General features: G+C 40.6%; 1 protein-coding gene across 1 annotated transcript in view; it reads left to right on the top strand.

The window, feature by feature from the left end:
* LOC110214141 (uncharacterized) overlaps positions 1 to 25,346 on the top strand; it is a 48,969-nt gene that overhangs the window by 1,354 nt on the left and 22,269 nt on the right. The window contains 3 exon segments of the mRNA XM_078153806.1: positions 959 to 1,127; positions 20,885 to 20,998; positions 23,352 to 24,281. Coding sequence (XP_078009932.1) covers positions 1,001 to 1,127; positions 20,885 to 20,998; positions 23,352 to 24,281 — 1,171 coding nt within the window. The 5' untranslated portion in view covers positions 959 to 1,000.

Raw genomic sequence — 25,346 nt, forward strand, 5'->3', positions numbered from 1 at the left:
ACAACTAAAGTTCTAAAACTTTGTGATCTGCAAATGCCATTAGTGAAGGAAGTTTCCACAATTAGACCCTCCAAAAAGGTGCATTGTTGTTCAGTCATGTCTGAGTCTTCTGTGACCCCATTTGGGGTTTTCTTGGCAAAGATACTGTAGTGGTTTGCCATTTCCTTCTCCAGCTCATTTTACAGATGAGGAAATTGAGGCAAACAGGGTTAAGTGACTTGCCCAGGGTCACACTGCTAGGAAGTATTGCAGGCCAAATTTGAACTTAGGTCTTCCTGACTCACCACCTAGCTGACTAGTACAAGGGAGAATAAAAACCAAATGCTATGCAAAGTATAGAGGGAAGGGGAAGAGTATTACCAACTTTGGGTGGAGAGTGAAGCAATAATTAGGGAAGCCTTCATTAAGGAAACGACATTTAAACTGGACCTTTCTGCATCTTTATTGCCTTAGAGAAATGAACAGCAGCCTGTTTCTTACTACTTGCTAGCTGTGTGAAAATAGACAAGTGACTTAATCTCATCTACAAAATACAGATAGATAATACCAATGGTACCTTCCTCACAGGGTTGCTGAATTGAATGAAAAGTATTATGTAAATGTCAATTAGGAGTAGCATGAATGATGGGTGAAAAATTGACCACAGTGTCAGGAAGAGGATTTTTCTGGCTGACGTTCGATTCACATTGGCTATCTTTTACCCTGGAAAATTGACAACCTCTGTGTGCCCCAAGAAACTCTTCTAGACCATAAGTTTCAGAATAGTTGTCTGTCTTATTTGGTAGAGGGAGCTCCTTCCCTTGGAGTTCCCTAAAGCAATAAAATCACAAGTCTGGCCCAAGAGAAAAAGAGTGAGTCCCTTAATCCACCTTTCCCTTCTTGGGTGTGTTTCTGAACCCTGATGTTTTATCCTTTCATAATACCACCCTCATCCTGCCACAATTTTCATTTTTCCCAGGTCTCAATTGTGCTACATCTTCAAGAAGGCTTCTTTAGGAAGATGGCAGACCTGGGGGGAGAACAGGAGTCACCTCCTGTTCCATCCCCCATCAGTTTTTCATCACCTGGGATAACTCCTGGACCTCATCGCCACAAGGCACAGCTCCACCTCCATGATCATCAACATGGTACTCACTTCAACTATATCCTTCCCTACTCAGACCGCCTATTTTGTACTTTCCTTCCTATATCTACTTAATTACCATCTTTAAGCATGTTACTTTTTTTCCCTTTCAGTTCAGAAATTAATTAGTACTTGGCACATAGCAGGCCCTTAATAAATGCTTTTTCATTCATTCAGAGCGCTCCTCAGTTGCCCCTTGCTACCCTGACTAGCTGGATGAAATTAAGCAAGTACAGGGACAAAATGGTACATTTATGGAGTTTGGTGCCAGCAAACCAGATCCAAGATGAAAATGGGCTGGATAGGCACAGGAAAAATAGATAATCTGGGGTCACTGTTGACCACAAGCTTAGTAAGAGTCAGCCCTGAAATGCCATTGTGAAAAAAGCCAGTGGAATGCTGGGGTGTGTTAGAAGCAAATTCCTTGGCAGAGCCAAGAAGAGAATCTGGATTTTTACTATCCCTCCTCCCCTGATGGTGTAGTGAAAAGAAGCCTGGACTAGAAATCGGGAGATCCCGATTCCAGGCTTGGCTCTGTATATTCTCACATATGTCTCTCCACTTCTCTTGGTGTCAATTTTTTTTTCAGTCCAAAAAGAGAGTTTAGGCTAGTTAATCTTAAGGCAGAAAGTCATTAGAATCTGCATGCGTACACTTATGTTCAAGATACTTCAGTGTCTACTGTATAGAACAGTACACTCAACACAGCAGAGATGTAAATTTTAGATGAGATTCCTGGATTGTTAGAAATGGATGGAAACTTAGTGATCAACTAGTACACTTCCCTTTTTTTCTTTTTTGAGCAGTTGAGGCAACTTAGGCCCAGAGAGGTTGAGTAGCTTGCCCAGGGTCACAGCTCTACAGGAGCATCTTTGTGTGACAGAGCCAGGACCCAGACTAGGTATCCTGATTTAGGGCTCTTTCCTTTTCACTATACTTCTCCCAGGGAATTAGATTCCATTGGTCCTCAAAGAGCTTACTAGTGGTTAGGCCTTTACCAAGAGTACCTTGTCTTATTTTAGTCAATACACTTTGACAGGGATATATCAGAAGTGATAGTGGTCCTATAGAATAGGTAAAAAATGGTCCTTGAATGTGAAAAACATAGTGGTTTTGTGTTTGTGTGTGTTTGTGTGCGGACATCCATGTATGTATACAATTATGCATAGAATTGTTACGTACTTTCTTTGGTTTTATTGCTTAATATCCCACAAAAGTTAACTATTTCTTTGTTTCATTATCCTTGCAAATTTGCTGGGTGTTAGGTGAAACCTCAGAGTTTTAAAATTTTTACATTTCTCTTATTATTAGTAATTTGAAACAATTTTCCATTTGGTTGTTAATAGTTTGTAGTTCTTTTGAGAACTGATTGTTCATATCTTTTGATCACTATCTATTAAGGAATGCCTCTTGTTCATGTATTTGTATTAATCCCTGTATAGCTTAGATATCAAATCTTTAGCTGAAGTGTTTCATGTAAAAATTTATTCCTAGTCATAGTTTCCCTTCTTATACTAGCTGCACTGATTTTGTTCACACAAGAATTTTTCAGTTTATCTTTTGTGATCTCTGTCATCTGATGTTTGATAAAGAATTCTTCCCATAGTTATAGCTGTTAAAGATACTTTTATCCTTTTTCCTCCAGTTTTTATGTGACCTTTTATACTTAGATCACTTTCCATTTGGAACTTATGGTACAAAATGCTTGTATTTTCACTTTAAAATTAATTTCTATGTATAACATGCCCATAACAGCTTATTTATTACTCTCTATATGTCCCCTCCTGTTTTCTGGCTATTCATCTCTGTATTTCTTAAAGTATTTTTACTTTTATATGTTTGTAGTTAGGAATTCATGGCATTATATAGAAGCTATGTACATTGCTCTGGTTCTTCATAATTTGATCTCTTTGCAGATTTGCTTATATTCTTCATATGATCAAATTTTATTCTCTTAATAACTAGAGCCTTCCAGAACCCAGAAGTATAATGGCAACCTTAGAGAATAGTAATTCCACTTCCCTGGAAGTTTCCAGACAAATACTAGATGGGTCCTTGTCAGTGGTAAAGAAAAGGCTTGTTCAGATGGAAGTAGGTGACCTTTTCGGGTCTCTTCTGATTCTGAGATTCTGTAATTCATCGTGATTCATATTACATTGATATACCATCCTAACTATTCGTAAGCCGTTGGATGTTTACTCTGTTTCTAGCTCCTTATAGCTATAATTCTACTATGTATAGTTTAGAACGAGTAGCTTTTTTTCTCTATAACTTGATCTTTATGATAATAGTGATTTCCTAATTGTCAAATCTAATGTCTTTTTTCAATTCTCATCGCTCTTGACTCTCTGGCATTTGATGCTGTTGATCATTCTTTTCTCCCTAATCTTCGCTTCTGTCAAGATGGTTTCCTCCTACCTGTCTGACCACTCCTCAGATCCTTTGTTGGATCTTCATCTAGATCATGCCCAAGGCTCTGTGCAGGGCCCTCCTCTCCCTCTCTACTATTTTTCTTAGATATCTCATCAGCTTTCATGTCTTTAACAATTATCTGTATGAAAATGATTCTTAGATCTCTTTATCCAGATCTAACCTCTCTTCTGACCTCTAATGTCATAATTCTAACTGCTTGTTGGATATCTTGATCTGGTTGACCCATAGACAGTGTAAACTTAATATGTCCAAAACTGAACTCATTATCTTTATCCCCAAACCTTCACCTCTCCTAACTTAACTATTACTGTGGAGGTTACCACCATCTTCTCAGTCACCCAAGATGTTAATCTAGATGTAACCTTGATTCCTCACTATTGTACGCTCCTGCATATCCAATCTGTTGCCAAGTCTGGTTGATACTACCTTTGTACAATCCTCTTCCCACCTCTGGCACCACCACCCTTGTGTAGGCTTTGCTGGTTGGTCTCCCTGCCTCAGTTTTTCCCATCCATCCATCCTTCATTCAGTTTTTAAAAATTGTATTGTATTTGTTTTAATCAGCAAAAATACACCTCACATCCCACCCCAACTCCATCCTCAATTGAGAACAAAAGAAAAACCCCATTACAAATATGTAGTCAATCAGTCAATCAATTAAACATTTATTAAGCACCTACAGTGTGCCAGGTACTATGCTAAATGCTAGGGATATACAAAAAGAGGCAAAAGAGTTTTTGCCTTCAAGGAGCTTACAAACTTATGGGGAGTCAACATGCAAACAAATATATGCAAAGCATGCTACATATAGGATAAATACAGAGGGAAAGCACTAGAATTAAGAGGGGTTGGGGAAATAAAAGATAGTAATTTTAGTAAAAGATAGGATTTCAGTTGGGACTTAAAGGAAGTCAAGGAAGTTAGCAGGTGGAAGAGGAAGAGTATTCCAGGCATGAGAGAAAGCCAGAGAAAATGCCCTGAACCAAGAAATGGGGCACCTTGTTTGTGGAACAGCTAGGATGCCAGTGTTTCTGGATCAGAGAGTATGTGTCAGGAGTCAGGTGTGAGAAGATTGGAAGGATAGGAAGGGGCTAGTTTATGAAAGGCTTTGATTGCCAAACAGAGGGGCATTTTGTATTTTATCCTGGAAGCAATAGGAAGTTCATTGAATAGAAAGTAGCATGATTAGACCTGTGCTTTATGAAAATGACTTTAGCTGAATGGAGGATGGATTAGAGTGAGGAAGATGTTGAAGCAAGCAGACCCATCATCAGACTGTTAGAGTAGTCTAGGCATGTGTTGATGAGGGCCTTCATTAGAGTGGTGGCAGTGTCAGAGGTAAGAAGGGTACTTATTTGGGAGATGATGCAGTGGTGAAATCGACAGGCCTTAGTAACAGCTTGGATATGGGGGATGAGAGATAGTGAGGGGTTTAGGATGATTCCTCAGTTGCAAGCCTAAGGGACTGAGATGATAGTGTTTCCTTCTACAGTTACAGGGAAAGTAGTGGGAAAGAGGGTTTAGGGAAAAAAATAATGTATTCAGTTTTGGAACTGTTGAGTTTATGATGTCTACTGGACATCCAGTTTGAGATGTCTAAAAGGTATCTTTTGAAGGAGATGTGAGATTGGAGGTCAGCAGAAAGTTTTGGACAGGATAACTAGATTTGAGAATCATCAGCATAAAGATGGTAATTGAATCCATGGGAGTTGATGAGATCACTAAATGAAGTAGTGTAGAGGGAGGAAAGAAGATCCCAAGTGGTACTGTGTCACCCACTGTTATAGGGCATGGTCTGGAAGAGGATCCTACAGAGGAGACAGGAGTGGTCAGGAAGGTAGGAGGAGAAAGGGGTCCTGAAAACCTAGAGAAAAAGAATATCAAGGAGGAGAGAGTGATTAACAGTGTCACAAGCTACAGAGAGGTCAAGGAGAATACGAATTGAGAAAAAGGCCATTGGATTTGACAACAAAGATTAATAACTATGATGAGTTCAATCAGAACAAACTTCCACATTGGCTATGTTCAAAAATAATTTGACTCATTCTGCATTCTGAGTCTTTCACCCCTCTGTCAGGAGATGAATAGCATATTTCATCATTAAGCCTTTGGAATTGTGGTTGGTGGTTACACCAATAAGAGTTCCTAATTCTTCCATAGTTGTTTGCCTTTACCACATTGTTGTCATTGTACAAAATGTTCTCCTGCTTCTATTCACTTCACCGATTTCTCTGAAACCGTCTCCTTCAACATTTCTTATAGCACAATAATATTCCATCACATTTATATACCATAACTTCTTCATCCATTTCCCAATTTATGAGTACCTTTTCATATTCCCATTCTTTGCCACTTCAAAAAGAGCTATAAATATTTTTGTACATCGAGTTTGTTTTCCTTAGGACTTATCCTCTCTCTAATTCTCCTTCCCCCCCCTTCCATTTCCCTGTTGAGGAAGTGGATTTCTGTACCCAACTCTGTGTGTGTGTGTGTGTGTGTGTGTGTGTGTGTGTGTGTGTATGCGTGCACGAGTGCATGTGTGTTTCCTTCTTTTGACTAGTTAAGATGATAGTGAGGTTCAAGTGTCAGTTACTCCTCCCCATGTCTACTTTTACACTCTGATTATGTGAGGCAATTTGCCCTAACCTTCCTTTCCCTTCTCCCTCCCCCAGTGTATTCCTCTTCCTCTTTCTTTCCATTTCTTCAGATCATCAAGATATAACAGAACCACTCTCAGGCCTTGGGTACTAAAACTCCCTCTGTGATCTCTGATGATGTTAGGGTTCAGAGGACACAAATGTATCATCTCCCCTTATTAGAATGTAAGTAGTTTGTGATTGTTCTTTCGTGTTTATCTGTTTATGTTTTTCTTCACTCAGACACAGTATTTGAACCTCAAAATTTCTCTATAGCTTTGTCTTTTCATCGGGAATTCTTGGAAATGACCTGTTTCCTTAAAGGTCTATTTTTCCCCCCTGAGCATTATATACTCAGTTTTGCTGGATTAGTTATTCTTACAGGTAAGCCCATATGTTATGCCTTCTGAAATATTGTATTCCAAGTTCTCTGCTACTTTATTGTGGTGGCTGCTAAATCACATATGATCTTGACTGTGACTCTTCTTTCTTTTTGGCTGCTTGCCATATTTTTTTCTTTGACCTGGAAACTCTGGATTTTGGTTATGATGTTCCTGGGAGTTTTCATTTTGGGGCTTCTTTCCATAGCCAACTTTGCTTTCTGAGTCTAAGAAACCTGGGCAGTTTTCTTTTAAGATTTCTTCAAATATCATGTCTAGGCTCTTTTTTTTTTTTGGTCTTGTCATTCAGATTGTCCAGTGATTCTTAATTTTTTCCCCAATCTGTTTTCTAGATCAGTCTTTTTTTTTCTTGCTATAATATATCTTACATTTTCTTCTTTATTTTCAGTCTTTTGACTTTGTTTTAATATTTCTTCTTCCCTCACAAAGTCATTGGCTTCTATTTGGCCCATTCTAATTTTTAGGATTTGTTATTTGGACAAAGTTTTATATGTCTTATGCCAAGCTTTTAGTTCCCTAATTCTTTCTTCCATAGCTCTTATTTCTTTTCATATTTTTTTCCTCAAGCACTCTAATTCCATTTATAAAAATATTTTTAAACTTTTTTTTTAAACTCTTGCTTCATCTCTTCCAGGAATTCTAGTTGAGTTTGTGTCTAAGCTGTTTCCTTTGAAGGTTTGTTTGTAGATGTTTTGGAGTCATTCTGTTCTAGATTTGTGTCTTGAGCTTCTCTGTCACCATATTACATCTTTATGGTGGGATTCATTTTTTGTTTGCTCATACTTCCAACCTATTTCCTGACTTTGGATTTGATGTTGGGGCTGAGATTTGGCACATTTCTGGAGGGAAGATCTGGGCTGGTCCTATTGATGCTTTCTTAGTGAATTCAGTGTTGCCCTGATCCAGGATCTCAGGGAAAGGCTAGGGACCTGAAAACTTTCAGTGCTCCTAAAGTGGTCTTAATCCAGGACCAAGTCTGACTGCTGCTCTCCTTGTCTGATCTTTGCAGATTTTTTACCTGGGTGTGGGACTAAGTCAAAGTAGACTGCTGCTAGACTCAGGTTCTGTTGGTTCAGAGTGACAGAATTGTAGGCTTCCCTTTGGTCTGGGATTCCTTCCCTGCTTATTCCTCTGTAGTCTGGGTTAGGCACTGGAACTGAAACTCTGCTCTGCTCTAAGGATCTGAGCCACACTACTGCTGCTGACTCCCGAACTTCATTCTTTCTTGATACACTGGCCCAATGCCTCTCTACCCAGCAATACAACCTCCATACTCAGGTCCCCTTCTCAGTATGCCTTTGGATGGGTGATCCAGAATTGGATGATCAGTAACAAAGCTGCCAGTCGGCTCCTATTCTCATCTCAGTACCCTGGTATGAATCTGGTGGTGACCTGGTATGAATCTAAGACCTCCTCTTACCCTAGTGCACAACCTCTCCCTAGGCACTAGTGTGCTCTGCGCATGAAGTGCTCCTTGCCCTACCCATTCCCAGTGTCTGAAGACTTCTCTGTCTCCTTATGCCAACCTGGATTGGATAAATGACTCATTGTGACTTTTTCCCTAGATTTCTCCATCAGGATTTAATCTGATTTTCTAGATCTGTTTGAAGGAGTTTTGTGGAGAGGAGCTTGGCTGTACTGCTTCCTACTATTCTGCTATCTTGGCTGCCCTCCACTCAGTTTTCAGGTTGATTTTCCTAAAGTGCTGATTTGATCATGTCACACACCCTCAGTTTAATAAATTCCCTGTTATCTCCAAGATCAAATATAAAATCCTGTTCCATTTTTAAAGCCCTTCACAGCCTAGTGCCTTTGTCTTTCTAGTCTCCTTTCCACGTCCTCTAACATCCAGTAACGCCGGCCTCCTTGCTGTATCTTTAATGAGACATTCTTGACTCTCCCCAATGCCTGACATTCTCTCCCTCCTCATCTTCACCCCCAAACATTCCTGGGACTCCTGAGACAGTCAAGTCTCAGCTAAAGTGCAGCCTTCCTTAAGAAGCCTTTCAGTCAGTCAATCAACAAGCATTTTTTGTAGTCACTGTACAGAAGTTAGTGTCTGCCCTGTGCCAGACGTTCGGCTAAGTGCTGGGGATACAAAGAAAGGAAAAAGACAGTCTCTGTTCTCAAGAGGTGCAGTCTAATGAGGGAGACAATGTTCAGACAATTTAGTGTAAACAAGATACATGCAGGATAAATTGGGGATAATCAGCAGAGGGAAGGCACTAGCATTGGGAGTGATTTAGAAAGGCATCTTGAAGAAAGGAAGCCAGAGAAGCCAAGAGAGTGAAGATGAGGAAGGGGAGAGTAGCTGGCACAGGGGACAGCCACTGAAAATTCACAATCAGGAGGTGGAGTCTCTTGTGTGAGGAATAGCAGAGTCCGATGTCACTGTACCAGAGGACACAAAGGTGAGTAAAATATAAGAAGACTGGAAAGGCAGCAAGACACCAGGTTATGAAGGGTTTTGAACACGAAGCAGTATTTTGTATTTGGTCCTGGAGGGAATAGGGTAGAGGAGTGACATGGTCAGACTTATCCTTTTAGAAGAGCAGTTGAGCAGCTTAGCAGAGGATGGGCTGGTGTGGTGAAAGACTTGAAGCAGTAGTTCAGGTGTGAAATGATGAGGGCCTGCACCCAGGTAGTGGCAGTTTCAAAGGAAACGAGTTATATCTGAGAGATGTCTACAAAGGGAGAAATAACCTTTTTGCAAGAAGCCTTTCCCATAGACTACTGTAGGATTCAGCTACTATTAGCCCCCTGGGAAGCTCTGATGATTCAGAGCCTCTGAACAGCAGGTTCCCTATTGATCTGTGATTCCTGCCTTGGTTACTCCACAGCAGGCTTCATTCTGGGGTGGAAACTAGAAGGGAGGTCCTGCTCTGCTTCTGGGGTCAGAGCCACACAGCTACCATTTACTTCTAAAATTGTTCCTCGATCAGTACACAGCTAAGGCCTGCAACTGTTCCTCTCTGCCCCACCTAGGTACAGGTTGCTTTTGAGTCTGCCCTAAATCTGTGACCCAAAACTGTGTAGAGAGCAACAAAGTTACCAGATGGTACTCATTCCTGCAACCTGCACTAGTTCAGGGACTCCCTAGAACCTCTTGCTATCCCAGTGCTTCCAGCCCTGGTACACAGCTGCAGTCCCCTTTCAGACCCCAGTAGCACTAGAGTGCTCCCCATGGCTGCCTTTTGTCCATACCCCCTTCCCAGTGTCTGTAGACCTCTGTCTCCTTGTGCTGACCTACACTGGAAAAATCCAACTCCCCATGATTTTTTTCTCTTGGATTTCCCTATCAGGAATTACATCTGGTGGGTTTTCTAGATGTTTGTGGAGGGGGCGTTGGTACAGATTGGTTATACTTTGTGCCACTTTGACTCTACTGCCTTGCTTGACCCTAGAGGGTAGAATTGGAAACACTAGGCAGATATTGTAAACAAGCAAATTTTAGCTTGATTTCATGGAGATGTTCCTAACATTTAGTCTTGTCCACAAGTGAAGTAGGCTTTAGTATAATTATTTTCCTTTGTAATCCTATATATTTTATACATTTAAAAACAGTATTCAGAGAAGGCATCCATAGACTTAACTGGGGCGGGGTGGGAGGGTAGGGGGTTAAGAGCCCCTGTTGTGGAGGGATTCCTGTTTAGATGTTGGTTAGACCAGGCGTCTTCTTAGGTCTGTTTCAACTTTGAGATTCTCTGAGTCAGAGATAAGTTTCCTCTCAGGGACCCAATACAGAATGTGTAATCAGTGCATTCAGTAGATAAATTTGCTGTGTGTTGGGCCCTATGTTCCATGTCAAAGCTTATTCAGAAGAGATCAGACACAGTCCTGGACCTGAAAGGCAAAGTGTGGTATGTGCCATAGTAGTATTGGAGCTTAGGGGAAGAAAGTGTTAAATCTTTGAGAAGACTTTTGAGGGTGAGGGACATTTGAGGTGGGTCTGAATGGAAGCATAGCACCTGGAGTTGGGGAGGACCCCTTCCAAGTTTAAGGCCAAGTTCAGTTAGTTGAAGTGTCTCTGGTTATAGAGAGATTGGAATTTTGCATGTCCATCTTCTGTAGTCCTTTGATCACTGTTGTGAGTATCTGTGGCTGCTGGTGAGCAGTATAGCAGAAAAAGCTCTTCACTAAAGGTAGGTAAGAGGCCTGCTTCTACAGGTTGTTGTGTGACCTTGACTTAGTCACTTCACTTTTAGTAAAGTGGGAGAAATAATCCTAATAGGAGCTAGAATTTATATAGAGCCTTCAGCTTTGCAGGGGGCTTACATTTGTTATCTTATTTGATTGAATCTCTGTCCTGCCTCCTTCACGATGCTTTTGTGAGGATTATGTTACACAATGAATATGAAAATGCTCTGAGAAGTGTTATATAAACATAAACTTTTACTGTGTTTATTCCAACCAAGCTTCCAGGGTGGTTGTTTTTTTTAGCCCTTGCCTTCTCACTTGGGCTTCCCACAGCCCATCAACCAGGAATGTTTTGATGATGAGATTGATGAAATCTGAAATGGGTCACAGACAGAGCTTGAAGAATTTCTTCTCTCAGGTGTCCTCAAGAAGACAATGGCTAACCTCTCTGGGGCTGTAGCCCTGTATAAAAGATCTGGGCCGAATGAGTTTTCTGACCAAACTCTAGGACATTACATCTGTACAATATGCATTTCACTTTTCACGATTTTCTCCAATAAACTTCCACCTATTGATTATGGCCCCCGTTTTTAAATTCTGTATCATCAGGCTTTAATATTTATCTCCCTTCCTCTTTCTCTTCAGTGAGTCTCACCTCCTCAAAACCTTTTTATTCCTTTGATCCTTTCCTCTCTGCATATTGTGCTTATCTCAGGCTGGCACATAACTCTAGCAACTCCTCCCACCATCACTTCTCACTACCACCCCCTGCATTCCATATCATGATAGATTTTTCTTTGAATGCACAAAGACTGAGTGGGTGTATGTTTCTGCCACATTTTTGGAGAATTCAATTCCATATTCTTTGCATCTTTTGCCCTGCAGATGCAATTAGAACCTTAGAATATGAGAGCTGGAAGTAGCCTTTGAGATCATTTAATAATGATGATGTTAATAAACCCATTTCTTAAAAGTAGTGTTTCAAAGTTTACAATTGCTTTACGCAGAATAACTCCATGAGACCAGTAATGTAAATATTATCATTGTTTCTCTTGTGAAAACTGTTTCTGAGAGATTATAGTGTAGTGGCCACATAGTATCAGATACAGGGTTCTATTCCAGATCTTTGTCCAAGTCCAGTGCCAGTACCTCAGCCTGCCTCTCTGATCCCATCTCTCCCATCACCTCCTTTTACAGGTTATTTTAAGAGGCCAGATTTGGAATTGGAAGGGTTTGTAGAGGCCATCTAGACCAAGATTAAGAGACTTGCCAAGGTCTCTTACACATAGTAAGTGGCAGAGCTGGGATTCAAACCCAGGTCCTCAAACTCTAAATCCAGGGATCTTTCTAAGGCAACATACAGCTTCCCATGAAATCACGGTCTCATGGTTAATCAGAATCTTAGAGCTGGAAGCAAATATGTAGCACTCAAGTAATCCAATCACTGCCTGCTTGAGTTGCCCAAACAATATCCTTAAGAACCCCAAGTCTTAAATCTCAGGCCAGGAATCTTTCTGTTGTTTGTCTTTAGACCCATTGATAGAGGCCTAATAGCTAATTGTGGTTGAGCTCAGCAAGAAAGGCAACATTCCAACCCTAGCCAGTCACTTCTGAAGGAACTGAAGCCTATCTTATGACCCAGAGCTTTTCCAGACACATACCTTCAGGGTGTGTGAAAATAATTATGACAATAGTTTCAACACATTTGTCAGCTATCTGTTTCTGGTAGACCCCTCTGCCCAGCCCTGGGTACTTGCAAAGTATAAAAGTGACACAGTTCCTAATATTTATTATGCCCTAGAAGAGGCATAAGACATAATGTTGTGTGTTAAGTACATCAGAAGGGTGAAAGACAGAGTGCTTCATGGGATTTTGAGTTGGAAAGAACCTTTGGAGATAATTTATATAGTTCCCCAATGAGGACTTGAACCTGTCTTCCAAATCTAATACTTGTTCTGGTCATTATTGATTGGAGGAGATCAAGGGAGGTTTCTTGGAGGGGGTGACATTGGAGTTGGTGACAGGCATTCTAGGGAGTTGAGGTAGAATCCTGACAGATACAGTGGGAACAGATGGACCACATGTGAGGAAAGGATATTAGTCATAGGATTTAGAGCTGGAAGGGTCCATAGAGATTATCTGGCCCAACCCCTTCGTTTTATAAATAAAACACATGTAGGAAGATTAGGCGACTCTCCCAGAACCCCTTGGAGAGTAAAGAGGAGTCTGGTTTCTAGCAGACTTTTATGGGTCTTGTGAGGCAGGGCTGGGATCTTGGAGGAATTACTTCACTTCTCCTGACTCTTCCTTTGTGAGGTGAGGAAAAGACTATAAATATATTTACACACAGATGTGCATATTATTATTTCCTATGTCTTCACTAATTCAGCCCTTAATACTCCAGTACTTGCTAGGTCTATGCTTTCGTCATCATCACCAGTACAAATTCTTGTCCAAGTCTTTTCCTTAAATCTTTTCCCCCATAGAGAATCTATCCAGTGATGTACAGGCCTTCTCTGTTGTTGTTGTTGTTGTTTTCTGGTGTTTTTTAAAAGTGTTTTTGCTCATTCCAGTGCAGCATTTATCCCTTACTCTCTAGAAATGACCAGCCCACTTTTGTTTCTGGCCATATGTGTAGTTGATGTTCTTTTTTTTTGGCAAGACTGGAACATAAGTCCTCTCTGGAACCACCACAGCCTCTTTGTACCTGTGCATTGGTCTGTATTTTTTTTCTTCCATTCATTTTTTCGTTTTCATTTGGGTAATTTGTAATTTTGACCTGAGATTGTACTTTCCATGATTAATAGCTGTATAAGTATCAGTGAGAGAATGAGGTTTTTCCTCCTGGAAACTCTCTTCTCTGGGTTTTCATGACTTTACTCTTTCCCGATTTACCTCCTACCTGTCTGGCTGTTCTCTCTCAGTCTCCTTTGGTGGTTCATCATCTGCTTCACAGTCCATACCTGTGATTTCATCAGTATAGGGAACTCCTCATCTAAAACTCTCTAAAATGCAGATTGGAGAATTATCTGAAATGTAATTTTTAGCAAGTTTTGTAGAACCCAAAGAGTTTAAGTGACATTGAACCTAGATCTGAAAGAATGTTGGTGTTTTAAAAATGGGAGTAGCTCTGAACCATTGAAAGTACTGTGGCCATTTCCCATATGGGATCCATCTCCTTCTTATCTTCAGTTCTGGGGCCCAGGTCGTTGCCTATCTAGTTCGCCTATCCAAAATATAGCTACTTAGGGACTAATTCAAAGGGCTTCCCATCAAATGGCATGTTATAAACTGGATTATATGCATTCTCCATCCACTTGGTCTTTTCTGTATGGAATACTAGGCCAATCTCTTTTGAATGGCTGTGGAGGTCTTGTGTTCCAAGTCTCTATGCAATTAACATAGTATTTCAGATACGAGCATCTGGATGACATCTGTTTATATTTTCCATAGCACATCTTCCATAGTAGTGACAAAGCACCTTTTTCAAGCATATATTTCCATTTTTGATGCCTCACTTGATTTTAATACTGAGCAGATCATTGAACAAAGTTGTCTCTGTGATTGAATCTGTTGTGGAATCTGCTGTAATTTTAATATGTACATGAAAAATGTATTGTTGGATGAAGCCTTTAAAACTCTTGCTTTTATCAAATCAAATGCTTTTTGTAATCAATAAACAATAAATACAGAGAGATCTTACAGTATCTACACTTTTTACAAGGCCTTTATACTGTGACAACATAGTCTACAAAATTGTCTATAAAAGACTGCCTGTTGTCTTCTTGTATAAACCATACTCATAATACTTTTTGTGATCTATACCATTCTTTCAAAACCTTACTATCTGTGAAACATCTTGAAAAGTCAATCGGAGTGCTTTTTAAATTTAAGTATCAAAAATGTATCTCAAGCCATCTGTATTCTAGTAACCAAGTAAGATTCATCTCCTTTGGAGAAGCTTGGGTTCACCAGACTTTCTGCGAATGATGGAATGAAAAATAAAGCACCTACTATGTTACAAGTGCTCTGCTGGAGCTACAAATGTGATCAAGTAAAACAGTTTATATTCCAGTGGAGGAAGACAACACATAAGAGGGAATTAGAAATTCGAGAAGGGAGGGAGGGAGGTATTCACATCATGGCATGGTTTGAAAATGGCCAGGATGTGATACGAAGGCTTGATTCCAAGCAAGATGAGGAGGTAGTTTATTTATCTGAGCTCAGGAATCCAGGACCAGAGTCCAGGTATTTCTGGTGGGAAAGGATTGAAGCCAGGAAATGATACACATATTCTCTGGACTATGCCAGGAGCTTTGGGAAAAAGAAGCCTCTTAACTTTACTGAAAAAAAATGAGTCAATTTGATGTGAGTCCCATTCTTTTCAACTCAAAATCCCTTGATATCATCTCTTCCTCTCTCCACCTTTCCCCCAGTTTCTGACACAGAGGTGGTCCTTCTGCTCTCCAAGGCCAGCCCCTTTTCATGTGCACTTGATCCCGTCCCTTCCTGACCACCTTCTCCTCCTGGAAACTCTCTACTCTGGGTTTTCATGACTTTATCCTTTCCAGGTTTACCTCCTACCTGTCTGGCTGCTCTCTCTTAGTCTCCTTTGCTGGTCCATAATCTGCTTCATACTCCCTTACTATGAGTTCTGTTCTGGCCCTTCTGCTTGTCTTTCTATATGCTTTTTCTTGGTAACTTACTCAATTCTCATATTTTAATTATCAGTGCTGTGCAGGTCATTCCCAGATCTAAATATCCAACCCCAGTGTTTATCCTGAGTTTCAGTTCCACATCACTTATTGACTCTTGATTTCAAACTGGATGCCCCAGAGACATCTTAAACTCAACATGTCTAAAACTGAACTTTCTATCTTTCCTCCTCTTCTGAACTTTCCTATTTCCCTGCAAGTTACCTGCACTCTTACAGAGTCCCAGATTTGAATTTCAGCACTATCCCTAACAACTCAAGTCTCTCATATCCAGTCAGTTGCCAGATCTTGCTGTTTCAACCTTCACATCTTCCACATCCCACATCCATCTCTTCCCTTACGACAATTTAAGCTCTAGTCTCCTTTAGCCTAGATTATTGCAACAACTTTCTAATTGATCCCCCCATCTCAAGTCTCTCACCACTCCTACACACTTTTGCCAAATCCTTAAGTGACTCCCCTCTTCAGCAATTCCCGTGATTTCCTGTTGCCCCAGCGTAAAATATAAATTCATCTGTTTAGCATTTAAAGCCCTACAAAATCTGTCTGCAACCTATCTTTCCAGCCGCATTGGACAGTACTCCTCTCATAAACCAAATCCAACCAAACTGTCTTTATCTATTCCTCAAATAATATATCATCTTCCATATTGGTGCCATTTTCCACGCCTGGAAAGCACTCTCTCTTCCTTTAAGATGTAACTCAGGCTCCGTTCCTGAAATCTTTCCCCATCTTTTAATGACTAATGCCCTTTCTCTCAAACTCCCTTGCATTTAGCTACGTTGTATATATTTGTATTTAGTCACTTTTATCTTTGGGCTGTACATATTTTTTAATAAATATACTTGTTGTCTCCCTCATTAGAATATAAACTTCTTGGTGCTAAGTATTGTTTTATTCTTTGTACCTTGTGTCCCCAGTGCCTGGCATAATAGGTGCTTAATAAATACTTATTGATTGATGGAGTCAATAAACATTTACGTGCCTAAGCCCTGGAGATATAAGGAAAAGTCAAACAGTCCCTGCGCTTAGAGAGCTTGCAGTCTGACAGGGAGACAACATGCAAACGACTATGTACAACAAGCTATAGATAGGATAAATTTGAGATAATCAACAGAGGAAAAGCACTAGAAGTATTGAAGGAGTAGAGGATAGGTATTTAGAAGGAATATAAACTATATCCCCACATGCATGGCATCCATATGTGTACCTGGGCCGTGTGGTCCTTCTGCTCTTCAAGGCCAGCCCCTTTTCATGGGCACTTGATCCCATCCCTTCCTGTCTTCTCTGGCAAATTGTATCCTCTTTCTCAAATCTTCAGCTTCAATTAGCTAATTCTTTTCTGCTGCCTTCAAACATACCCAAGCCTCATCCATATCTTAAAAAACTTTCACTATACCTTACTGTCCCCTTAAGCCATTGTCCTTATCTCACCTCCCTTTTTCAGCCAAACTCCAAAAAAGTTTTCTAAACTCACTTGCCTTCACTTCTTCTCCTCTCACTCTCTTGTTAAATCTGCAGTCCTGCTTCCAACCTCATTACTTAATTGAAACTGCTCTCTCCAAAGTTATTAATAATTTTTGCCATTATTACTAATGATCATTGCCAAATCTGGTGGTCTTTTTTCATTCCCAATCCTTCCTAGCCTATCTGTATTAGACACTACTGACCACCTGGGCCATGTATATATCTGCCATATGTGCCCTTTGATGAATGTTCCTTAATCAAAGGGGCTTCTTTGTGTGCATCCCCTATATGTCAAGCATGTTTATTGCAAAGGTACCCCCTTTTACTAGTGGAGTTGCAATGAGAAAGTATATCCCAATTGTGCATTTCATTTATTGCTCCTACTTCTGCCCTCTGGGGCCAAGCAGAACAAATACAATCCCTCTTCTGTAGCCTTTAAAAGACCTGAAAGAACTTATCACTTTTAACCAGGAAGGACAATAATCGTTGTATCAGGGTGCTTGCTCCACTGGATGTAGATTATTGTCCTTCCACATGTACTTGTGAGCTGTTGGAAGTAAAAAAAATTAATCACCTAATAACCAACCTTTGGTGATGGGCCTCAATACACTATTGTTGTTCCTATACGGAGCTTGAAACCTTGCGCATTTCAGGATGGACATTCAGTTAGGGTACATATGGAAGACGGCAACTAAGATAGTGGGGGGCTAGAGACCGTACCATATGACAGTTGATTAAAGGAACTGGGATTGTTTAGCCTAAAGAAAAGGCTTGGGAAGGGGCAGCTAGGTGGTGCAGTGGATAGAGCTCTGGCCTTGGAGTCAGGAGGACCTGAATTCAAATCTGGTTTCAGACACTTGGCACTTAACTAGCTGTGTGACCCTGGGCAAGTCACTTAACCCCAGTTGCCTAAGCAGGTTCCAGTCCTGAAGACTCCTCTTGAGAAGGCAACTGGGGCAGAGATGGAAAAATCTGGACCAGTGTCAGGACTGGAACCTGGTTAAAAGTGTTAAGTTCTTTCAGGTATTTGAAAGGCTATAGAAGAGGGATTGTATTTGTTCTGCTTGGCCCCAGAGGGCAGAAGTAGCAGTAATAAATGAAATGCCAAAAAGAAAAAAAGAAAAGACTTGGGGGAACTAGATAGATAGATAAATAGATAGATAGATAGATAGATAAATAGATAGATAGATAGATAGATAGATAGATATTATTAAGTGCTTAATATGTACCAGGCACCGGACTAAGCACAGGAAATGCATATATAAGCAGAAAAGAACACCGTACCTGCTTTCAAAGACCTTACATTCTGACAGAGAAAATAATGTCAAGATCGAAGCTGAAAAATGGGCATTGGGGGGTGGAGAGAAGATACCTGCATGAGACAGAGGTGGAAAAGTCTGGAGAGTCAGAAGCTAGATTAAAAGTGAGCATAGCTGTCCTAGGAACGTCTTCGAATGGAGGTTCTAGAAAGGAACTCACCATCTGAAAGAATAGATCATGAAATTTATAGAGTGGGAGATTTTGACTGGATTTAAGGAAAAAACTTACACTTAAAACTATCCATAAGTAAAGTAGGCTCCCTGGGGAGAAAATTCTTTCACTAGAGGTGGGTTGTTGTTTTTTTTTCTTTTCTGTTGGTGGCTGTTGTTTTATAGAGGGTCCTTTTCTGGGCATATTCCTTCCTCCCATCCTCAAGTGAGCCATTCCTTGTAACAAAGATTAAAAAAGAAAGAGGGGGAAAAAATAGTCCAGCAAAACTAGCCAATACATCTACTGTGTCTGACAGCATATTCAATATTCCATACTCACTGGTGGGAGTCACATGGCAACGTGAGGTTGTTCTAGAAAAGATATGAGTTGAACAAGATTTTCTCTGAGGTCCCTTCCAGCTATGACTTTCTGGAATAGTAAAAAAAGTTGATGTTTATTTAGCATTTTATCATTATAGGGTACTTTAAAGACATTATCTCAGTTGATCATTATAAAACCCCATGAGGTAGGTGTTACAAGTATGATTGGATTCATTTTATGTCTAAGCATACTGGGGTTTAGAGAGGTTGAGTAATTTATCGAATAATCTTGGGATTCTTAAATGTATGAGCTGGGCAGGTGCACAGGGAATTCTGCAGCCTAGTTAGACTTTAAAAAGCTGTCACTCTAAAATGTGTAGGAAGTTAATTATGAATACATGAGATCAAGAACAATTCTCCAGTGGATAAGTGGTCAAAGAATATGAACAAATAATTCTCAAAAGAATGTAAACTATAAATAACAGTATGAAACCTTGCTCCATGTAACTACTAAGCCTTAGCACAATGCCTAGCACATAATAGGTACTTAATAATAGTTTCTTGACTACTTATTAACTAATTATAAGAAAAATACCAATCAAAATAACTTTGAGGTTTCACTTTACACTCTGCTAATTAGCAAATGTGACTAAAGATAGAAATAGGCAGTGTTAGAGGGACATTATTATGATGTGGGTGGTGCTTTGAATTGACCCAAACATTCTGGAAAGCAGTTTGGAATTGTGCTGGAAAAAAATACTTTAACTCAGAGATCCCACTACCAGTTTTGTAGGAGTTTTAGTTTAGTGTTCAGAGACTAGAACAGGGATCCTTGGCAGTGAGATAAGACTTCCTGTTCCAGTAGGTGGATTGAGAATTAATTATGGGCCAGGATTAAATTAAAAAAATATTTATTTAGGGCTCATATATGACAAAGGCCTTGCTGTTAAGAAATTTACAGTCTCATGAGGAGGACAAGTACATAAGTAACTATCATACAAGAAAGCATGAAATATGTTCAAAGGAGAGGTCAAAGTAAAGGACTATGAAAAAATTGAAGAGAGCTCATCTATGCCTGAGTGAGGAAGGGAGGCAAGAGGGAATATCTCCTGGAGGAAGTATCATATAATTTGGCCATGAAGGAGGAGAATGAGATCAACAGATGGATATAATGGGGAGAGTCCATTCCATGGCTTAAGTCACAGAAGTAAAAGAAGCAAGATGAAGAATGAGGAATGCAGAGTAGTCCAGTTTGGCTGGAATGCAGAATATGTGAAGGAGAGTAAAATGAGATAAGGTCGAAGATAGGTTGACGCCAGATGGTGGACAGCCTTGATCAACAGGTTGTATGTCCCTGGATAAGAAATTCCTAATCCTATTTAGGCCTAGGCAGCTGTGCCAGAGAGGGCTGTTCTTGGCAGAGTTGGAAATAGCGCTGTTTCCCTGTGCTCTTCTGAGATTGCACCTTTCTCCATCTTCTTTTCTTAGTTGCTGTAGGAAAACCTCATTTCTGTTTAAGTGCAGCCAAATCCCCCAGCACGTTCAGGGCTTTCCCACTTCTTTACCTTTGCTCATGCTGTGGTCTTCAACTAAAATGCCTTTTCCACAACATACATCAATCAGTCGAGCATTCATTACGCCTCTGCTATGTGCTTAAAAGATAAGTATTAATACGGAGAACATGTTCTAAGTACTAAATGAGTAGTTCAGAAGTAAGGCATATTTAGTGTTTGTGGGAGGGTGTTACCTTCCTAGAGGACAAGAAATTTTAGCTGGACCTTGAAGGGTGGCTAAGTTTTACATAGGCAGAGTGAAAGAGGGATGGATGCTTCAGAGTCCAGCTCAAATGTATAAGCAGAGTGGAGGAAGAAGGGTCTTCCAGACAAGCGGCAATTCCTATAGAAAATGAGTGGGAGATTTCAAGGGTCAGATTGTGGGGAGCCTGGATTGCCAGTTTAAGGAGTTTAGGCTTTTTTTCCATAAGAATTTGGAAACCATTAAAAGTTTTTGAGCTGGGGAAGGACATGCCCAGAACACTGCTTTCAGAACATTCATCTGACAGTAGGAGCAGGATGGATTGGAAGGGGAGAAACTGGGTAGAGAATATGAGGGAGACTTGAATTAGTCTGGGTGTAAGGGAATTTTACCTTTTTTATTTACCTTTCTTCCTTTCCATAAATAGGATTTACAGTTTCCAAACCTGATGTGATTTCCTTGCTGCAGGAAGAGGAAGAACTGTCTGGCTCAGATTTTCAAGGAATTCAAGAAACAGAGATCTCAAGAGATACCTACACAGGTGAGTGAGAATAGCCTCACAGGGACAAAGGGTAATAACAGCCTAGCTAGTTAATGAGGTATTTGAAGTTTTCAATTTAATTCAATTTGTATTTCTGGAGTACCTTTCTACATGTCTGTATACCTGTGAATCTCTGCTCTGTGGGCTGCAGGTCTTCCCAGCATCTGAAGCCATGGAATGAGACTGAGGCAGGCAGGTAGGCGATAAGCATATATTAAATGCTTACCACGTGCTAAGCACTGTGCTAAGTGTTGGGGATACAAATATAAGCAAAAAGAAAAACTGTCCTTGCCCTCAAGGAGTTTACATTCTGCTGGGGAAAGAAAACATATAAAAGGGAGCTGAGAGGAGGCAAGGAGAGATAGAAGATACTAAGAGAGTTAGAAGCAGAGCTGGGAGGGGAATGAAGCATGGCTGGCCTGGGCCCATCCCCAAAATGGAGGTCCCAACTCACCAGTGGGAGACAAGAGGATTAGTATGATGGAGGGAAGTTCTATGGTGAGAAATCCCCAGGTGCTGAGGGAAGTTCACTGTGAGAGCACAGCCATCATGATGGCTGAGTCTGAGAGAATCAGCAGTACAGCAGGGATGGGAAAGAAGACAATGCCTTTCTTCCCTTTCTCTCTGTCTGGTGTCATCTCTTTCCCAATCACAACCAACTGCTGCCTTACCCATGATCAGAAAGAACTCTAGATTAGGTGTGTCAGATCATTTGAGCTCTAGATCCAGCCTGCCTGCCATTAACTCACTTCATGATCTTGGCTAAATCCAGGGTTTCATTTGTCAAGAGAGTCCAGACCTCAATGGCGTCTCAGGTCCCTTTCCAGTTTTAACATTCCATAGTTTTATGGCATAGTAAAATGTAAGGTCCTGAAGAGGAACACTGTTTTGGTTTTATCTTGGTATCTCCAGCACTGAGCATGGTGCTTTGCATATTAGTAAAATGTGAATTGAATTGAATTGGATTGGCTTAGCTTCCCAAGTTCAGCGATTCCTCCTCTAGATTCTCAGTCCCTCTTGTCACCACCGCTGGGAACTTCATTGCTATTCTCTCTGAAAACTGTTACACGAGCTCCTCTTTACCTCTCTGTAACTTGTGTTCAGTCTGCTCATCCTAAGATCTTCCTGTACATTCCTTTTAGCCTTTGCCACTAGTCAAGGTTCCCAACTTTTTTGATGGGCAGATGGAGGATGCCAGGATCTAGCCCTGGGCCTTAGGATTCCTGACCCAGTGGTCAGCTTCTAAGTTGACTTTGCCTTTGGCCTTCATATTTCCACCTTTCCACCTTACTAAATTTCTCAAGTTACTAAATTCCATTTTGAGGCACTGACTGTCTTGGGTCCCTGAGCCAATCTGGTATTGGATCTAACCACTAATTTCTGGACGCCCTGCCATTCCCACTGTTGAGTGGCCTTTCCTAATGCCCTCTTTCCTCTTTACCTTCTCTCCCATTTTTACATAATCCAGACTATAAAAGGACCTTTTCTAGGGCTTTTTTATAAGGGAAAGAGAATATGCAAATTCAGAAAATCTAAGAAGGTAAAATAACTAGGAGTGTACAGAAAAAAATTCTGCAGAGATCCGGACTGAGCAATGGCTAAGCTTTTTCATTTCATCCTTAACTAAAGTACTCAAGGATTAATGTAGGCTGCCTTTCGTCTTGGAACTTGACACCTCTTTTACCTCCAGATGAGAATGGTGTCTTCAGAACACATCTAAGCCAAATTTGAGATTCAACCACCAAGGTTCTGTTGACCAAGGTCATTGCTGTATTTTTCCTATTCTGTATTCATTCTTAGCTACTCAGGAAACCTCCTGATGATAATATGGTAGTCTTTTGGCATTTCACCCAGATTATGGTTACCCTTGGTTAGCTTTATCTTGTCTGGCTCCCTAACTCCAAGAGCCAAACAGAAGAAATAAAAACAAGCAAATAAAACAATTCCTAATCAAAATAATTCAGCCAGATTCATAGCTCATTCTTAAAGTTTACAATAGACACCTTATTCTTTATAGGACATTTTTTTTTGTTTACTTTGCCTTCCCTACCTGGTCACCCCTCCTACGGCTTTGGCCATCCATTTACCAGTTTTCCAGACCTACAGACTGATCAGGCTCTTCATACCCAGGAGGATTGGGAAAACCTGTGATGAGCACTATATTACCAAGTGAAATTCCTGCCTATGTCCCTGTTCCCTTTTCCATAATGAGGTCCTTTTGGAAAGCCATCAAAGCTTTGGGCATCTATTAGAAATTAATTTCAAGGATGATGATTATCTTCCTTTTCTACCTGTTTCCTTTTTCCCAGCACAGGGAAAAGATGACATTTGGATTTTCATTTCCTTATTTCAGATTCTGAATCTGAGATTGAATTGTTAACTCCAAAGCAAGAAGTTTCTGAAGGAGAAGAACATGGAGGGATGTTGAAAAGTCTCCTCAGAAATGTTCCTCGAGGACCCAAATTTGCAGAACCCTGTGAACGGGAGGACAATTTAGAAAGGCAAATGGGAAACTCTACTGGGGGCAGAGAGAGGATATCCCTCTCCCAGAAGCGAGGTTCCTGGCATATGACAGTCCTTCACCAGGAAGCTCCCCCAGTAGAGGGGAGTCAAGGATGTGATGAATTTGGGGGAAGCTTTAGTCTGAGCTCGAGCTTTATGGCACGTCAGGGAGGCTCCATAGGAGGGAAACCCCATAAATGTGACACCTGTGGTAAATGCTTCAAATACAATTCATTACTTATTAAACACCAGAGAATTCACACTGGAGAGAAACCCTATGAATGCAGTGATTGTGGGAAGTGCTTCAGAGGGTGGTCAGGCTTTATTCAACATCACAGAATTCACACTGGAGAAAAGCCTTATGAATGTAATGAATGTGGGAAAGCCTTCAGTCACAGTTCACATTTTACTCAACACCTGAGAATTCATAATGGAGAGAAGCCCTATAAATGTAATGAATGTGGGCAAGCTTTCAGCCAGAGCTCAAATCTTATTCGACACCAGAGACTTCACACTGGAGAGAAGCCCTATGAGTGTAGTGAATGTGGGAAAGCTTTCATTTGGAGCTCAGTGCTTATCGAACACCAGAGAATTCACACTGGGGAGAAACCCTATGAATGCAATGAATGTGGGAAAGCCTTCAGAGGGAGGTCACATTTTTTTCGACACCTGAGAACTCATACTGGAGAAAAGCCTTTTGAATGCAATGAATGCGGGAAAGCCTTTGGTCAGAGCTCACAACTTATTCAGCATCAGAGAATCCACTACAGAGAATAACCCCGGGAATGTAATGTAATGAGTGTGGGGAATGGATGCCTTGATAGAGCAAAGAATCTACTTTGGGGCATGAGCCCATAAAGAAAAAAAAAAACAAGGTCCTAATGGAAAGGGTTTTTGTCTGTCTAATTCTCTTTGTGCAGCAACCTAGCCCAGCACCGCATGCAGTGAGGTAATTAATAAATACTTGGTGATTGGTGATAATAAATTTCTTGTTCATAACTGTGTAAAATCCTTCAGTGACTGCTCCCCTATCCTATTTACTGAGGGGTCACAAGAAGAGAAGAAAAATAGGGGAGCATATTGTCAAAGGGAAAAATACAAATTTGGGAAATAGGTGAGTGGCGGCCAATTCTGCGAAGATCTCAAGGCTTAGAGAACATTAAATGGAGAACACTGGACTTGGCCAAAGGAGATTGAGGGTAATAACCAGGGCAACGTAGGTAATTTAGCCACCACCAGCGTTACTGAGCTTTCACTTGGGGAGTATTAAAGAGGCAGGCTATAGCATTCTGTCCTTCAGGTTCTCAGGGTGGAGGAGAATGAAAACAATAAATGTTCTTAGGTAGCCACCAGACGGGACCTTGAAGAGTGGGAAGAAAAGTTGACTTCACTTCTTCTAACTCCATAAGGTCTCTTATTTCCACCTCCCTCCCTATCATTTCTTGGCCTTCCCTTCTCTACCCTTCCCATGTGTGTTCCCTGTCTATATTTACATATATATTTTTTCCCTCTCTACTTGCTGTGAGGGGGGCAGGGTTTGGTAGAATAGGGGGTCTTAACTTACTTTTGTGTGTAACTATGGTGGCCAAAGCAAAATCACTCTGTGTCCCTTAACTGTGTACAAGTAAGGAACTAGGTTAAAAAGTACCTTGGTAGAATACCTTGCAAGGGATACCACAGTATCAATAATAAATTATTTTTAAAGTTCATTCAGGGTAGGATTCCACTTATAGCTTTAATGAAGTCACTTGATAGTGCAAAAGACTTAATGAATGATAAAAGAGAATTGGAATTCTGGAGCTGGAATTCTTGTAGTTGCCTAGTCCAACCCTCCAGCCCACATAGG

Source organism: Phascolarctos cinereus, unplaced genomic scaffold (assembly GCF_003287225.1).
Source record: "Phascolarctos cinereus isolate Bilbo 61053 unplaced genomic scaffold, phaCin_HiC Scaffold_4;HRSCAF=312, whole genome shotgun sequence".
In the NCBI taxonomy this organism is placed as follows: domain Eukaryota; kingdom Metazoa; phylum Chordata; class Mammalia; order Diprotodontia; family Phascolarctidae; genus Phascolarctos; species Phascolarctos cinereus.